At 33.4% G+C, this 15,365-nt stretch overlaps 1 protein-coding gene and 1 long non-coding RNA gene across 10 annotated transcripts; one reads left to right on the top strand and one right to left on the bottom strand.

Moving 5' to 3' along the window:
* Positions 1–2,501: 2,501 nt before the first annotated feature.
* On the bottom strand, positions 2,502–3,990 carry LOC102589278 (latex serine proteinase inhibitor). The gene is made up of 2 exons (XM_006360225.2): positions 3,681–3,990; positions 2,502–3,085 (listed from the first exon to the last, which is right to left on the bottom strand). The coding sequence occupies exons 1-2, from the start codon at positions 3,943–3,945 to the stop codon at positions 2,697–2,699; spliced, it is 654 nt and encodes a 217-aa protein (XP_006360287.1). The 5' UTR covers positions 3,946–3,990; the 3' UTR covers positions 2,502–2,696.
* A 3,471-nt stretch (positions 3,991–7,461) lies between these two features.
* Positions 7,462–14,973, top strand: LOC102588742 (uncharacterized). Of its 9 annotated transcripts, none has more exons than XR_001475143.1 (9): positions 7,462–7,858; positions 8,220–8,295; positions 9,405–9,622; positions 10,253–10,297; positions 11,164–11,329; positions 11,461–11,638; positions 11,738–11,824; positions 12,017–14,043; positions 14,763–14,973. It is a non-coding gene; the product is annotated as an uncharacterized lncRNA (long non-coding RNA). The 9 variants fall into 9 exon arrangements; XR_001475141.1 differs by having other exon boundaries at positions 12,017–14,460; XR_001475142.1 differs by lacking the exon at positions 14,763–14,973 and having other exon boundaries at positions 12,017–12,102; positions 13,651–14,404.
* Positions 14,974–15,365: the final 392 nt, after the last annotated feature.

Genomic DNA, 15,365 nt, shown 5'->3' with positions numbered 1-15,365 from the left:
GAGAGAATGTCTCTTAACAACGACTTTTTTGATCAACAGATTCCATACTAGACTTTTAAACATGAAAACTCCTTATGAGATCTTATTTGGTCGTCCACCTAGTTATTCTCTTTTAAGGTGTTTTGGATGTCTTTGTTATGCTTCCATTTTGCCTGTCCATAGGTCCAAGTTAGACCCTAAATCAATCAAATGTGTGTTCTTGGGTTACCCTTTTGGGAAGAAAGGATACAAGGTTTTAGATCTAACTACAAGCAAATTTTTTGTGTCAAGAGATGTTGTCTTCCATGGAAACATCTATCTATTTTCCCATGCTTCCCTACTGTCCCTTCTATTCCTTTCACCCAATCCATTCCAGCTTCTACAGATTACTCTCTCACTCATGTTTCCTCTTCTAATCCACAATTTGATGTACCTTAGCTCTCTCATTCGTCTCCTACTACCTTAAACTCATCATTTCCTCCTCTTGAGCCTCGACAAAAGATGGTACTCCCACTTGTTCAATCACCACATATACCAATCAAAAATTCTTCTAGAGTCCATCACCCTCCTTAATATCTAAATGACTATATTTGCAACTCTATAATTCTCACTGACCTCACTCAACAGTGTTTCGTTGCTGTTGTTTCTCCTCCATCTTTTCCTTTGTCTGCCTTGTCTTGTACTAATCAGTCTCTTCTAAATTCAGTCTCATATGTCACCGAGCCTACCTCCTACTCTCAGACTTGCTTATATCCTGGATGGCAAGTAGCCATGACAAAGAAATTTGAGGCACAAGAAACAAACAATACAAGAGACATAGTTCAATTACCCGAAGGTAAGAAGGCTTTGCCTTGTAAGTGGGTCTATTAAATCAAGTATAAACAAGATGAAACAGTTGAGCGATTCAAGGCACGACTAGTTGTGCGGGGGGGATATTCTAAGGGAAGGTGTAGACTTCACAGAAACCTATTCCTCTGTTGTCAAAATGACAACTATTCGGTGTCTTTGGGTTGTGGTAGTGAAGAAGAATTGGCATATTTCACAACTAGACGTGAACAATGCCTTCTTACATGGTGATTTGCAGGAAGAGGCTATGTGAAGTTCCCTATTGGGATGCAAGCACCCATTCAATCTCATGTATGCAAGCTCAAAAAGTCTTTATATGGCTTGTGATAGGCTTCAAGACAATGGTATGCTTGCCTAACTGCAACTTTGAATTTCAAGGGGTATTCTCATTCTCTTAACGCCTATTCTCTCTTCTTTAAGAAAGTTCAAGGCAAGGTGTCTATCCTAGTAGTAAATGTTGATGACATTCGACTAACATGGGATGATCCTTTAGAGCTTGAGTCTCTTAAGTTCTTTCTTTAACTCTGAGTTTTAAATCAAGGATTTAGGTGATGCTCATTATTTCTTAGGCATGGAAATTATCAGAGAGCCTCAGGGTATAATTTTGGGACAAAGAAAATTTAGTTGGATTTATTAAGTGACTTTGGTTGCACAGACTTGACGCCAATGTCTTCTCCATTGGATCCTTCCACAAGACTCAAACTTGATGAGGGGGAACTTTTACCAAATCCAACTTTGTATCGTATGTTGCTGGGTAAAGTGAACTTTCTCACACATACACGCCCAGACCTCTCCTTTGCGGTTCAACATCTTAGTCAATTTATGCAATCTGCACGACAACCTCACCTTGATGCGGCTTTCAGATGCCTCCGTTATCTTCTCTAGGACCCTGGTTTGGGTATTTTCATGACATCTAATCCTTCTTTTGATCTAATTGCTTTCTGTGACTCTGATTGAGGGTGTTGCCCAGACACTAAACTCTCAATCAGTGATTATTACATTACACTTGGTGGTTCATCTGTCTCGTGGAAATCTAAGAAGCAGTCTTTGGTATCACTTTCATCAGCTGAAGCTGAGTATCACTCCCTGCGAAGGGTTGTGGCAGAAATAACTTGGATGGTTCGCTTACTTGCTGATCTTGGTATTCCTTCTCCTCTCCATATTCCTCCACTCGAATAGCTAGGTAGCCATTCACATCGCCAAAAATCCAGTGATCCACGAACGCACTAAACATGTGGATCTGGATTGTCATTTTGTAGGGCAACAATATCTTTCCGGGCTTGTTTCTTTAAATTTTATCCCTTCAACTGCCCAATTGGTTGATGTGTTCACAAAGTCTCTCTCTGGGCCAGTTCATCGATCCTTTCTAGATAAGTTGGGGATTGCTTCACCACCCTCCAACTTGAGGGGGGGGGGGGCTGTTGGGATATCAAGTTTAATTAATGAATTGGACAAAGGGGATTTGGGCTCAATTGAAAAAAAGCAACAAATTGGGCTCAATTGAAAAAAAGCAACAAATTGGGCCCAATTGATGAAAACAATATGTGTACATACGAATATTCTCATTGTTATAAGTTTGTTAAGTTGTTAGGATCTAGCCTATAGTATAGGGACACCTGTATAGAATATAGCTGATTTTCTTTTCTTCTACTTGTATAAATGGAATTGAACATTGATCAATAAAATACACAGAGAAAATTTCCCACATTTCTTCTCATTTTAACAATAAGCACGCATTACATATCTTACATTATTTTTATTTAGTTTACAGTAGTCCCATTCTTCTACTCTTTTCTTGAAGTCGATAATTATTTATAGCTAGTATCTGACATCAAAAAAGAGTTCAACCCAATAAGCAAAGATTTTGAAGATTACACGATTGCCATCCCAATTCTCTCATCTTTTTTGAACACAAATGCCTTTGCATTCTCTGTGAGAACCAAACGGTTATATCCATTTTCATCGGCAATTCCAACATTTTGGCAAGTAAATTTTTCTCCGTGGGGACAAAAGACTAGCTTATATGTCGAGCCACCGAGTGACTTAATCTGAAATCGATTGTTCAAGTTCATGGAATCAATCAACTGTTCACCTGTGCTTATAGTGTATAATTGATCCGTGGGTTTAGGAAAGTTATCTACCATCCACATGGTAAAGTGAGAACAAGTAGGAGAATCAAGATAGAATTTGATGTTTACGGTAGACATCTCACTAATGATGTCATATTTGGGATCACGAGGTGTGATGTAGACTGCTACACCTGTTATGACATAATATAATTAGAAATAATTAAATGGTGTCATTAGACACATAAGAATATAATATAATAGTTTTTTGGTCTTAATTTATGCTATATTATCTGATTGGACATTAAATTCAAGAAAGGAAGGAATTTTTTTCTAAGCTATAGTTTAAATTAAAACAAATATGGTATATATAGCTTATTTTGTCAAGCTTCTAGAAGGTCAATAATTATATTTCTTAACAACAAGATTACACATAAAAAAAAAAAACATCTCTACCAAATTAATGAGAACTACAATTTACCTTCCTTTTCTCTTTTATACATTTAAAAGTACTTTAAAAAAAATATAAGCCAAATGCCAACTACTAGTAAACACACTTCTCAATACTTGAATCAAACACAAACTCCTATTCTATATTATCAAAATATTTTTGTAAAAAATTAGTTTTAATTTAATAAGATGTTCACTTGGTCAAAACAAACTCTTAGACATTTTTGTGGCAAAGAAAGAGTTCATCTCATTGAGGATAATATGAATTTCTAAACTTAAATTATTTTTACATTAATTATCACTGGAACAATGAGAATAACTGATATTATTGAACAATACCATTATCGAGGTCATTGCGTGATTGCACCACCGATGTGGGACAATCGTTTTGACCTTGATTTCCGAGATTAGCAAGCCTCACGCCTCCGCCGCCAGCTCCCCATATAGCCGAAACTATAAAGTACCTTGAGTTTTTGTTGAGGGGATTACCCTCTATGTCCCTTATAGTTCGAAATGCTTGATTTGGTATATTATTTGTGGAACTTGCCAAGGTAAATAAGAGAAGAAATGCAAGAGAAAACAAGAGTAATAAGATGATCTTCATATTTTTAATTTTTTTTTGTTTATTTCTTACTAGGTAGGTTATATGATTTTTTGTTAATTTGGATGTTGAATTTATAGAGAAAATGTGACTTGATATTCTTAAAATGTTTACCACGTTTATCTATGACATTATTGTTGTACGTTTCTTTCTAATTTAATTTAATATCATGATCACCATGATTTAACTAAGGGGCGGAAAATTAAGTAAATTTTTTTTGGGGAAATTACGCTCGCGGATAAACAAATATATACTAATTAATTAGTTAATACTGGTATAGTTTAAATTAATTATCACTCGCAATCTTTTTTTTTTAGCTATAATTATGTGCGCCTCTCTCCTCTTTTCCTCTCTCTCGCCTCTCTCCTCTCTTATACATATACAAATATAAATTATAAATATACAAATACAATTTGCCTCTCTTCACTCTCTGCTCTCTCTCCTCCCTCTCCCAATTTCGCTCGCCTCTCTCCTAATCACTCTTTACAGATACACAAATACATATATGTACCAGTTACATATATATGATTATCTGACAGATAGACATATACAATTCGACAAATATACAAACACAATTCACCTCTCTCCACTCTTTGCCCGCCTCTCTCCTCGCTCTAACATGTAGCTACGAATCGTAATAACAAACTATAGCTATAAAGCCTAATTAAGTTATTTTTAGTGGCTAAATGCGAAATTTCCTCAATGAATTTGAACCCTCAAAAGGCATATATGTCTTATTTATCAAAGCATATAGAGCCGGCCTTGGTTCTAAATCAAGGTTAAGTCTCGTGTCAAGGCCCGGATATTTATTGTCGTTCCGAGTCGAGGTAGAGGGTCGGGGCTGAGGTATCTAGTCCCGGGTGAAGGTAGGTCTCGGGCTCGAATTCTGAATGAGTCTTCGGACAATTATTTAGAGGCGGCAAAAAAAAGTTAGGAGCAATGCATCTTATTCATGTGAAAAATATGAAGTGAAGAGCCATTATTGAAATATATCTATAGAAAAATAGTATACGATAATATGCTTATCAAGAATATATAATGACAAACATTGTTTAGAGTATTATGTCTAAGCTATCCACCTAAAAAAGTATAATAAAATAAAATAAAAGACAAAAAAAGTGAGGAAAGGTGAGTCACCATTAAAATTATTCTAAACTTTGGTTAAGGAAAAAAAAACGTTGAGGCAAAAAAAAAAGAAGATAATCCCAGCTTTCCATGTTTTATCGAGTAAATTATTTCTTTAATTTACATCAATTTTACGTGTCTTTTAAATCGTTTCATCTTTCACTTAGGTTAAAATTTTCATTTATTGACTAAGTATTTTGAGTATAAATTCTCATGTAAATTAGAGAAGAGAAAATGGTCAAATGACCCCTCAACGTATATTCGGATTTTCAACTAGACACTTAAATTTCACGGGAGACCTATCACCCCTCTGTACTGTTTAAAACTGAAATTATTATCTCCTTGAATGCTTATCTGGCATAGTGAGTGTATTTCACTCTCTTTGGGAGAGTGAGTATCAAATCTATTATTAAAACTGTAATTTTAATATCTCTTTTCAATAAATATATATGCTTTTTTAATTATTTATCTTTCTTATTTGTTTTCTTTTTTCTCCAACAATATAAACAAATATCTCAATCTTTCACCATTTCTAAGTTTTGCTGCCCATCTTCACCAAATTCACTATTATTGATTCCAAACAAATTTTCAAACTCATAAAACTCTTGCAAAATCAATCAACCTAAATCAATTGTAGATAAGTCTACATATATTTATATCACCCCAAGATACTTTGGATTCGATTTGAGAAAAATCAATATGGGTTTACTTCAAACCCAATTGAACCCACCGAATTTTATTTATTTTACTAATAGATCCTTTAATTATCAATCTCAAATCTCAATCAATAAACTATATCTCAAAAATTATCGCTATTAATCTCGTTAATTCATCAACTGTTGTAGAATCAGTCTCTTCCTCTTCGAAATTGTCGTCGCAATCGATGATGACGTGGAAGACATCGTAGGCTCCTCCTCCTCATCTTCCTTGAGAGGATTACTTATCTTTGGTCACCACCATTAATGGCAATATTTTGCCATGTTCGTCTTCTCTCCCGCCTTCACTTTTTTAAAAATTTGATTTTTAGGTTTCAAATGAGCAAAACCGGAATATCTCTGGATAAGCTCTGAAATCATTATTCACCTTTCTTCCTTAAAGACCCAATTTCATGGACTTATGGTGTTCTAGTAATGGTGAAAATGGTGAAAGTACTTTGGGTGTTTGAAGGGATGGGTCAGAATATAGAAGAAAAGGGTAAATAAATATAAGAATTAAAAAAAAAACATTTGATGAGGTGTCAAACGCGTGAAACTCACATGCCACCATAGATCTGGTTATATTCTTTTAAGGGTATAATTAATTCATCTTTAAACAGTTCAGGGGTGATAGGACTCCCGTGAAGTTAAAGTGTGTAGTTGAAAATTCGAATATACGTTGAGGGGGCATTTGGCCATTTTCTCCAATTAGAGAATAGTTTACCTACTGAAAAAGAAAATATTTGTCGAGTAAATATTAGTATTAAAGTTGATACGATTTTATTTTTTAAAAATAAAGAAAGACTGACATGACGTTTTAAAAAATATTGTGTTTGGTTGATTGATTTTAATGTTACGTAAAATTCAATTAATATTGGTGTCTATATCAACTTTTTGCATGAAATATAAATATACTGAACATCACCAGTAAAACATGTTAAATATGAAATCACCAGTAAACCATGTTTTATCACTTTCAATAGTTATTAAAACACTAAATTCGGAATTATATATAGTATAATGGAGACGAGAGGGAGTTGCTCGGATGGTAAGCATCCCTCACTTCCAACCAGAAGGTTGCAAGTTCGAGTCACCAAGGGAGCAAAAAGAGTGGGAGCTCCTAGGGGAGGGTAAAAAAATAAAAAATAATAATAAATAAATAAATATATTACCCTTATTTAGAAATGGGACTTCAAAAGGACCAACACTGCATCTTTTCATTGTACTAAAGGTAGTACTAATTGTACACCAACTAGGACGAACGCTGCAGCTAAGTATTGTACACAAAGTAATATGAGTTGTACTAGAAATGTGTACCTATTTCATTGGCTATTGAGTACTTTTAGGAGTCTAAAATGTACCCTGCAACCTTTAAATTTTTGCTTTGTCTGGCCCAACTTTATTGGCTATATTCACTGTATACCCACGTGGAAAGAACTGAAAGTAGCTCTGTCAAACCAAAATTTAGGGGTACGCGTGGTTTGCTTTGGAAATCATAAACACTCGAGTAATAATAATATGGACCCCACTTATACAGTACAAATTAAATTATTCATTGTACAATTAATTAGTGCACTGTTCATCCTCATCAAAGTCAATTAGTGATTGTACACAAGGTTATTTCAGTGGTACTATAAATGTGTACCTATTTCATTGGTTACTGATCACTTTTCTTTTGAGGGTTTTCTTCTTTAACACGTGTATATGCTTCTTTAACCTAGCAAAACGACGCGTATGCCTAAGGACCCTCAAAGTTCTTTCTCCCCCTGCAATCTCTCTTCTTCCATTTTTATCTTCTCCAACTTTCTATCCTATTTTCTCTTTCACTTTACTTTTTTGCTCTCATTGCTTTCTCATCATCTTCTTCCAGGAGTGTTAATTAAACTTTGTCCTGTTTTGTTGATTGTTTGATATTGCTTTCAATTTTTGCTGCTCCAATTTGTTGGTATTGCATGGACAAAATTTGAATGTCGAATCCACTTTTTCTTCGGCGACTGTAGACCATCTCAATTTTGTATTGATGGGTCCTATTATAAGAGGGTACAATGGAAAAATTCTTATGCCAAAATCCAGCGAAGACCTCAAAATTCAACTGGGTATGATGTAGATTTCTTCGTCTTTCCTTTTTTTCCCATTCATTCATACCATTTTGCGAAGTACTAAAATTGTCATTCGTAAACCCTAAATGTTAGACTAAACAAAATGAGATTTTTTCCAACAATGGTTACTCATCATTGGCATGGCAAACGGTGTCAAGTCTATGACTGTAAGAAAAAAATTGAATTTATGTGCTTCCTTTTTTTCTATATTGATAAATTAAAGGTAAATACTTATACCAAAAGTAATGTATATTGTATTTTATTTGGAACCATTTCATTAAACAAGTACTACTTGGTAATTGCAAATATTCTTACGCTTCATTCAGCTGATAATACATGTTCTATTTGCTACTTACAGGAGACACACGTATGACCACTTTTGTTCATCATTCTTTATCATTTACTTACGCTAGGTGCAACTTCCAAAATCTTTGGTATGATAATATTTACTCCTCTGCTTTCAATTTTCAGAAATTTTTAATGGTTTTTTGTTTAATATGCATGTGGCCAGCAAATATGCTAATCTTGTCATTACTTTTGAATTTTAAAGCTCTATATGCATGTTATATGATTTTTCCTGCGGTTTTCACTGTCTAATTGCATCATGTGAAAGGAGAAATTCATGTTTTATGTATGTTTTTAGAAGTAATAAAGACTTTTGAATTTTATGGTCTTAAACTAAAAATATATAGGATGTGTCAAAATCCCCTTTTGATCTTGTGGTCCTTAACATGGCATATGAAAAGTTGGAAATAAAGAGTTGCTAAAAAAATAGAGACATTCTCTTAAACCAATCAACAGGAAAAGGAATACAAACAAATTGAAACGGAGGGAGTAAAATGTGTTCTATTATCCTCTAGGGATGTTATATTTGAGGTGAATTCAGTTTATGTTATAAACATGTGTATATGGTTGTTTTCTGCTCAATTATCAATACAAAATTTGTTACTTGATAAGAAAAGTTGTTGTGAATATTGTCTATGTAATACTTACAAAAATAAAATGTTGTCGACGTGATATTCACTCGTGATTTGACACTGTTATTAAGTTTAAGTTGTTAATCATATGGTGTTCTACAGTACCAAGTATCTTAACTTAAATATGTTTTTCCTTTTTCTTTCTCTATTCTGACTAAAACTTTTATAAGAGATGTTGATTTGGAAGGAAAATAATAAAAAAGAAGGGGATAAAAGTCTCTTTCACACTATTGAAAGTTTTCCAAATGCACCTAAGGACTTTTTCCAGTTCAGTGGGAATAAACAAGAGATGAATTGAAGTTACTTGACGGTATTGTTGGTGACTCTATTGTTAGGTGAGGAATAAAATTTCACTCCTAACGGTATTGTTAGTGACTCTATTGTTAGGTGAGGAATAAAATTTCACTCCTTAAAAATTCCAATTAGGAATTTTTTTAGAGACATTATATTATGGTACCTTGTTTAATCAGTTATCCTTGCATCTTCTCCTTTGCTGAATTTATAAAATATTCTAGATTCTATATTCTAGAGAGTAATACACTTCCTCTGTTCTTATATGTTATTAGAAATTGTTGAAACATCGATTTAGATTTCGAGCACCAAGTTCTGAAATCTTACTATTCTCCATTCCAATTGACCTTGGAGTTGCACTTTATATGTGGAAGTAGAAATTTGAGAAGACATCAACACACCTCCAAATAATTAAGAATGTATCATCGAATGTGAAAAGGTCCTACATTGCCCTGTCAAATGAAGGAACATGGAATGTTGCTCGACAATCCAGGTAAAGATTTTACAATAAGCTTATTACACTTCTATGAATACTCTGACATTTGTTAATTCAATTAGGCACTATTGCTTCATGCATGAGTATTTCTGAAAATACAGAAATGCAGCTGTTGTTTCAATTATTCTATGGTGATTTTCGGAAACAGAAAAAAGGCACAAATAAACTGTTGGTATTACACGATTTCCACCGACATTGTTGGAATATGCTTACTCTTTTCGTGGTTTTACAGCTATAAAGTTTTTTCTCTTCTATTTTCTATGGTTTGTTAAGCATATCTTTTTCAGTTTTAACTGTTCTTTAATCTAAAACTGTTAGGTGGCTTCTATTCACACATTTTCCCTCCAATTTCAATTACTGTATTATTATTAAGCTCACTAAGTAATATTATTAAACCAATAAAGTTCAGTCGTGATTAGAGGTGAAATTGATATGACCCGAGCTGACATTGTAGAGATTGTACAATTGTTTATATTGAGTTTAGGCTCGATTCATTTGTGGATATTGTTGAATACGTATAATTTATCGATTGTCATTGTACTTCTTTCTTGGCACAATGTGGTGGCTATTGTCATGGATCTTCTATTTGTAAATCCAATTTTATCCATGAATACTTATTTTATGCAGATAAACAAATCATGGAAGATCTTGCAATGGAGGTTCCAAGAGAAAGTAAGTCAATATTGTTAATGATTCTCTCTTTTTATACATTATTTTCCGTGATCTTTGCTTCTTCTCAATTTGTTCTATTATACAGATTAGTAGCTCAAGTATTTTTAATCTATGGTATTATTGTTAGCTGCGTTCAAAAAAGGAAGTTGTACCTTCATGTAACAAATATGATATTATTATTTCATGGATTGGCTATGACATGCAACAAATCATGAAAGATCTCTCAGTGGAGGTTCAAATAGAAAGTATGTCAACATTGTTGGTTGTTACCTTTTTTTTACATTATTTTGGGTGATCTATGCTTCTTCTCAGTTTGTTCTGTTATACGGATTAGTAGCTCAAGTATTTTATATATATGATCTGATTGTTAGCAGAGTTCGGAAATGGGAGGTGTAATCGTATGTGAAGAATATGCTATTATTGTTTCATGGATTGACTGCAACACACAACAACTCATGGAAGATCTTGCATTAGAGGTTCAGAGAGAAACTAAGTCAATATTGTTGTTGGTTCTCTCTTTCTATACATTATTTGGGGTGGTCTTTGCTTCTTCTCAATTTGTTTTGCTATATGGATCAGTAGCTCAAGTGTTTATATATATATACACACATACAAAAATGGATGTAGATAGTCTACCTGTTTTCATATCTGAAGTAATTATACATTCAGCATCATATCTTAACACGTACTTGCATATTATTAACATGTTTGGTCATTCATATTTTCCCTACTTTGCAACAAGTGTCGATTAATTTTTCCTTCTCTTTCTTTTGTGTTGATATCTCCATTATCCCTTCTTGCTCTCAATTCAATTTATTGATGAGAAGTACTGTACCGACTAAGTGTATCAACTATTTTGATATTAGTGTCTTGCAGGTTCAACAGATAAAATAATAGTTGTAACATCAGCAGTTGCACTAGCTGGAGTTTCATTATTGGCAAGCATCGTTTATGTGGGAATTTATACAAAGGAATAAAAGGTTGCCGCACGTCTCCCGAAGTCTTCTGATCCATCTCATCCACCTGGTCCTGGTAATTGTAAATCTCACCTCTTTTTAGTTATACTTCTCCGGTCTTTCTTTTGTTGTGTCTTTGCTCTTTTCAAATTTCAAGTTTAAATTACCTTTTCAGTTAAGTCAACCGTAGAATTTTTTTGGCATTAGGGAGGCATAGCTGCTATCTCGCTATCTGCAAACGTATTCAACAAGACATAATGTTCTTGAAAATTCTACTATTGGCACCCCCAACGCAGCCCACATCATCTTGGTACAGAGACGGTTTTCCCTTTTCCAAAACAGGCTGCACTTATCATCTGAGAACCTTCGGAGCTCTTTGAGAAAGGTTTCCTCTTTTATTAACTTAATGTTGCCAATGTGTTCCCTCTGCCAATGTGTACAAACCGAGTCTGTCTTTGAACATCTTTTGTATTTTGTTTGCCAGCTGCAAGTCACCAAGTTCGACCAACTCAACCCCACGACAAGTTAAACAAAGGAAAAAGTATGCAATCCTTCGCCCATTTCTCAAAAAGTAAGCCCGCTCTTTCCATTATGTTTTCGTATGGCCTATTTATCGTCGCATTGTTGTATATTTTGCATTATTACTAATTTAACATTGCCAATCTATTTTCTCTAACAACGTGTATAACACTTAACTTATCTAACTTTGCCTACTTACATTTTAACTTCAACCTTTAAACATGTTATGTATTTTGATTACTAGCTGCCAGCCGCGATGTCAGACTCAATTCCTGCGCAATTTAGATAAAGGAAAGCAAGTATGCAGCCTATTCACTATCTTTGAAACAGGTAATCCAGCTCTTTGCCTTATATTTTTCAGTATGGCATATTGATCATCACTTTATTGTAAATTGTGATTGTTTGCACATAAGGGTGCATGTTGGATGTGTCTACTCAGCATTATGCGGCCTTAAATACAGTTCCAATCGAAAGGTTTGTGCTAAATTGATACTCCAATAATATCTACTTCACCTATTACTGAACAGCGAAGCGAGTAATATGATTCTAAAAAAAGTTCCTAACTGTTCATATTGTGGCACACAAAAATTTGAATACAAAAGAAGAATCTAAACATTTTCGAACATAGATTAGAACATACAATAATATGTTGAACACATTGCTTGGTGTGAAGTACGATAAAAAAAATTGTGAAAAGAAATTGTGGTATGTACAGATTTAGAGAACAAGGACATATGTATCATTTCATAGATGATTTAGTCGCTTCCAACGAAAAACCCAACAACTTACAATTATACTTTTCTGATCATGAGAATGAATTGGCTAGCAGAATGGCCAAAAAACCCCAAACTATTAGAGGCAAGGCTAATGACAAAAAGGGTCTAAGAAGTCATGGTACTTACTCCCTCTGTTTCATCTTCGATTTACTTAAACTAATACTCATTATTATATAATTAAAGTTTAAAGTTACAATTTATGAGTGCAGTAATTTTAATAGCATCAATTGTTGAGATTTTTACTGGTAAAACAAAATACATACTAAAATACTTTAGCAGTACAAAAAGAAATATCTATTCATAATATCTTGAGATTGTTTCCTATTAAGCTATTCAAAGAAGGAAACAGTGTGATTGACTTGTCTTTTTGTTTACCTATTTTGATTAAAATAAAGATATTCTCCTTCACTCCACATTATCATTTTACTTAACAAAAGAAACAATAACTTGTGTACCGAAAGAGGTACCATTTTCTCATGAATTTATCTTGAGTTGAGATTCTTTGGTCAATTTTATCCAATTTTGCTAACAGCAGTCCATTTTCAATCTTAAATTGGTTAAAATACAGCAACGGAATTGGGTATTTATTTAAGGTGACAATGTATATTATTTATTAAACTCTTATGTTTTATTGTGCTTTCTATTCTGGCTTTGAAATTTGGGGCTAAGAAAAAGGTTGGGATGTTCATTGTTCAAGTAATTTGAGATATTAGACGATGCTATTGATGTAATGAAATTGGAAGATGCTGTAATTCAAAACATGGTAAAGTCTCTGATTTGTGTTCACAAGTTGCAATCCTTGATTGTTTTTCATTGTATTGGGTTATTTTTCATAATATTGGCAATTTTGACAAATGTACAATGATTTTAACTCCACTATGTACATACTTGGTCACCCATGGAAGAAGTGTGAAAAGATAATTCAGCAATTATTTGGAAACCTTTCCTCATGTTGGGAACCAAAATGAGGTACAAGAAGCAATGTAAAGTGTACTTCAAACAGAACTTGAGTTGTACGAGTAGGGTTAAAATAGGAAATTCACTTTATTCACTCTCTCACCTCTGCTTCTACTCTTTCTTCTCTGGCTGACAACATTGACAGCCATTTTAAACCTTCAACGGAGTTAAACTTTGCTTCAGAGTCTCACTCCAACTTCTCAAGTTCGTTCAATTGTTTACCTGGTAAGTATTCTTGTGTGGTATTGACCCTCTTCCCTTGTGAATTTTAACTCTTTTTTTCCCATTATTGTGTTTATGCTTCCTATTATTTTACTGATTTTTCTTATTTATAGGTCTTCCACAATTTTTCTCGGATTCTTTTGAGTTCAGATAGATGCCTCTTGAAATACATGCATAATTTGTTTTCAATATTTTGCAGTTTCTAGCTCTAAAATACTAAAAAATATTAGTAGTATTTTCTTATCAATATATGATACTTTTTGTAGATAATTAATGGCTTGATGCGGTAGCATGTTTGCCGGAATTTCCTGTGAAGGTAAGACTTGTGTGTTATGAAGAGAGATTAGTTACAAGAGTTGATTGTTTTGGCAGATGATTGAAGGTGCTAATGAAGTTGAACGGTGGGCTTAGGTGAATAGACATTTTCCCTTGTAATATCTTTTTTTCATATGGTATTTTCCCCAAAAAATATTGAGTAAGAATTTGAGTTGCCGAATTCTTTGATGCTGCCATGAAATTAGAAGTGATAACGTAATGCTGAAAATTCTGGGTAAGCTTTCAGTATTGATCTTTTTGTTGTTTGAACTACATTTTTGAAAAAATTCAACTACTAATATAGTAAGTTGAGGTGATATTCAAAGACAAATTGTTTAAATACAAAGTCAGAATAACAAGCAGGTTGAATCAGGTGAAAAGGTTCATTTCTGGCTCTCCAATTTCCAAGTCCTTTAAGGTACCATTCCACATTTTCTTAAGAACATTTAAACTTTTGCCAATGAATCGTGATGTTGGTGTTGCATTTATTTTTACCAGTTCTTGGATAAAAGCTGAAACTTTAATATTGAAAATTCTGTTACTGGATTGAGTTCTAGAAGTCTGTCATATCATCTTATGCTTTCTCAAAATTTTTGTTTCATGTGTTCATAACAAACGATTGTAAAACCCTTCTAATGTTATGCATTTATATTTATTTTTCACAAATATATATCAAGTAAAAGTGATCTTTTGCTATGTCTTTTTTCCTGTTTCTTGTAGGCCGCATGAAAATATGCCTTCGGTTTGGATTGAGTCGGGAATGATACGAATGATATGATTCCCTCTGCTGACTATAAGAAGCATATTCTATTTCTCCATTTGTATGAGTAAATTCTATCATTTCTTTGAGATATAAAATTATAAGCTATGTATCAATGTTATTTTGGACATTTCATTTTTATAGGAAATGCACTGATGGTAGCAGCATGTGCTGCTATAGTTTCATATTTTAACTCTTTATTGTTTTCCCTACTGAATTTCCCTTTCAGATTCAAGTGATGATTCAATATGATGACACTGTTGTTAAATCAAAATTTATCTTTTTTAGCCAAGTAGACTGAGTATTGACATTTTAATTATGTTGCCTAATTGATAGTAGTATTTATTTGATGTCTGTCTTCCCCATGCTATAAATATGACATAGAAGTTTTATGAAAGAGACATAATGAGAAGTGGAAAAATGACAAAGAAACAGAGAGAACAAGGCGATACATCTAATAAAGTCGGACAATGTCACATTGGACAACAAGATAGTAGCCTTAGAAATAAATAGATGAAGGAAACAAATAATTTACTCATGAAGTGGTTGTGAAAATATATTGT

This window comes from Solanum tuberosum, unplaced genomic scaffold, assembly GCF_000226075.1.
Source record: "Solanum tuberosum cultivar DM 1-3 516 R44 unplaced genomic scaffold, SolTub_3.0 scf00314, whole genome shotgun sequence".
Taxonomy (NCBI): Eukaryota; Viridiplantae; Streptophyta; class Magnoliopsida; order Solanales; family Solanaceae; genus Solanum; species Solanum tuberosum.
Note: the sequence above shows the minus strand (reverse complement) of the source record. Positions and strands in the feature narration are given on the sequence as shown.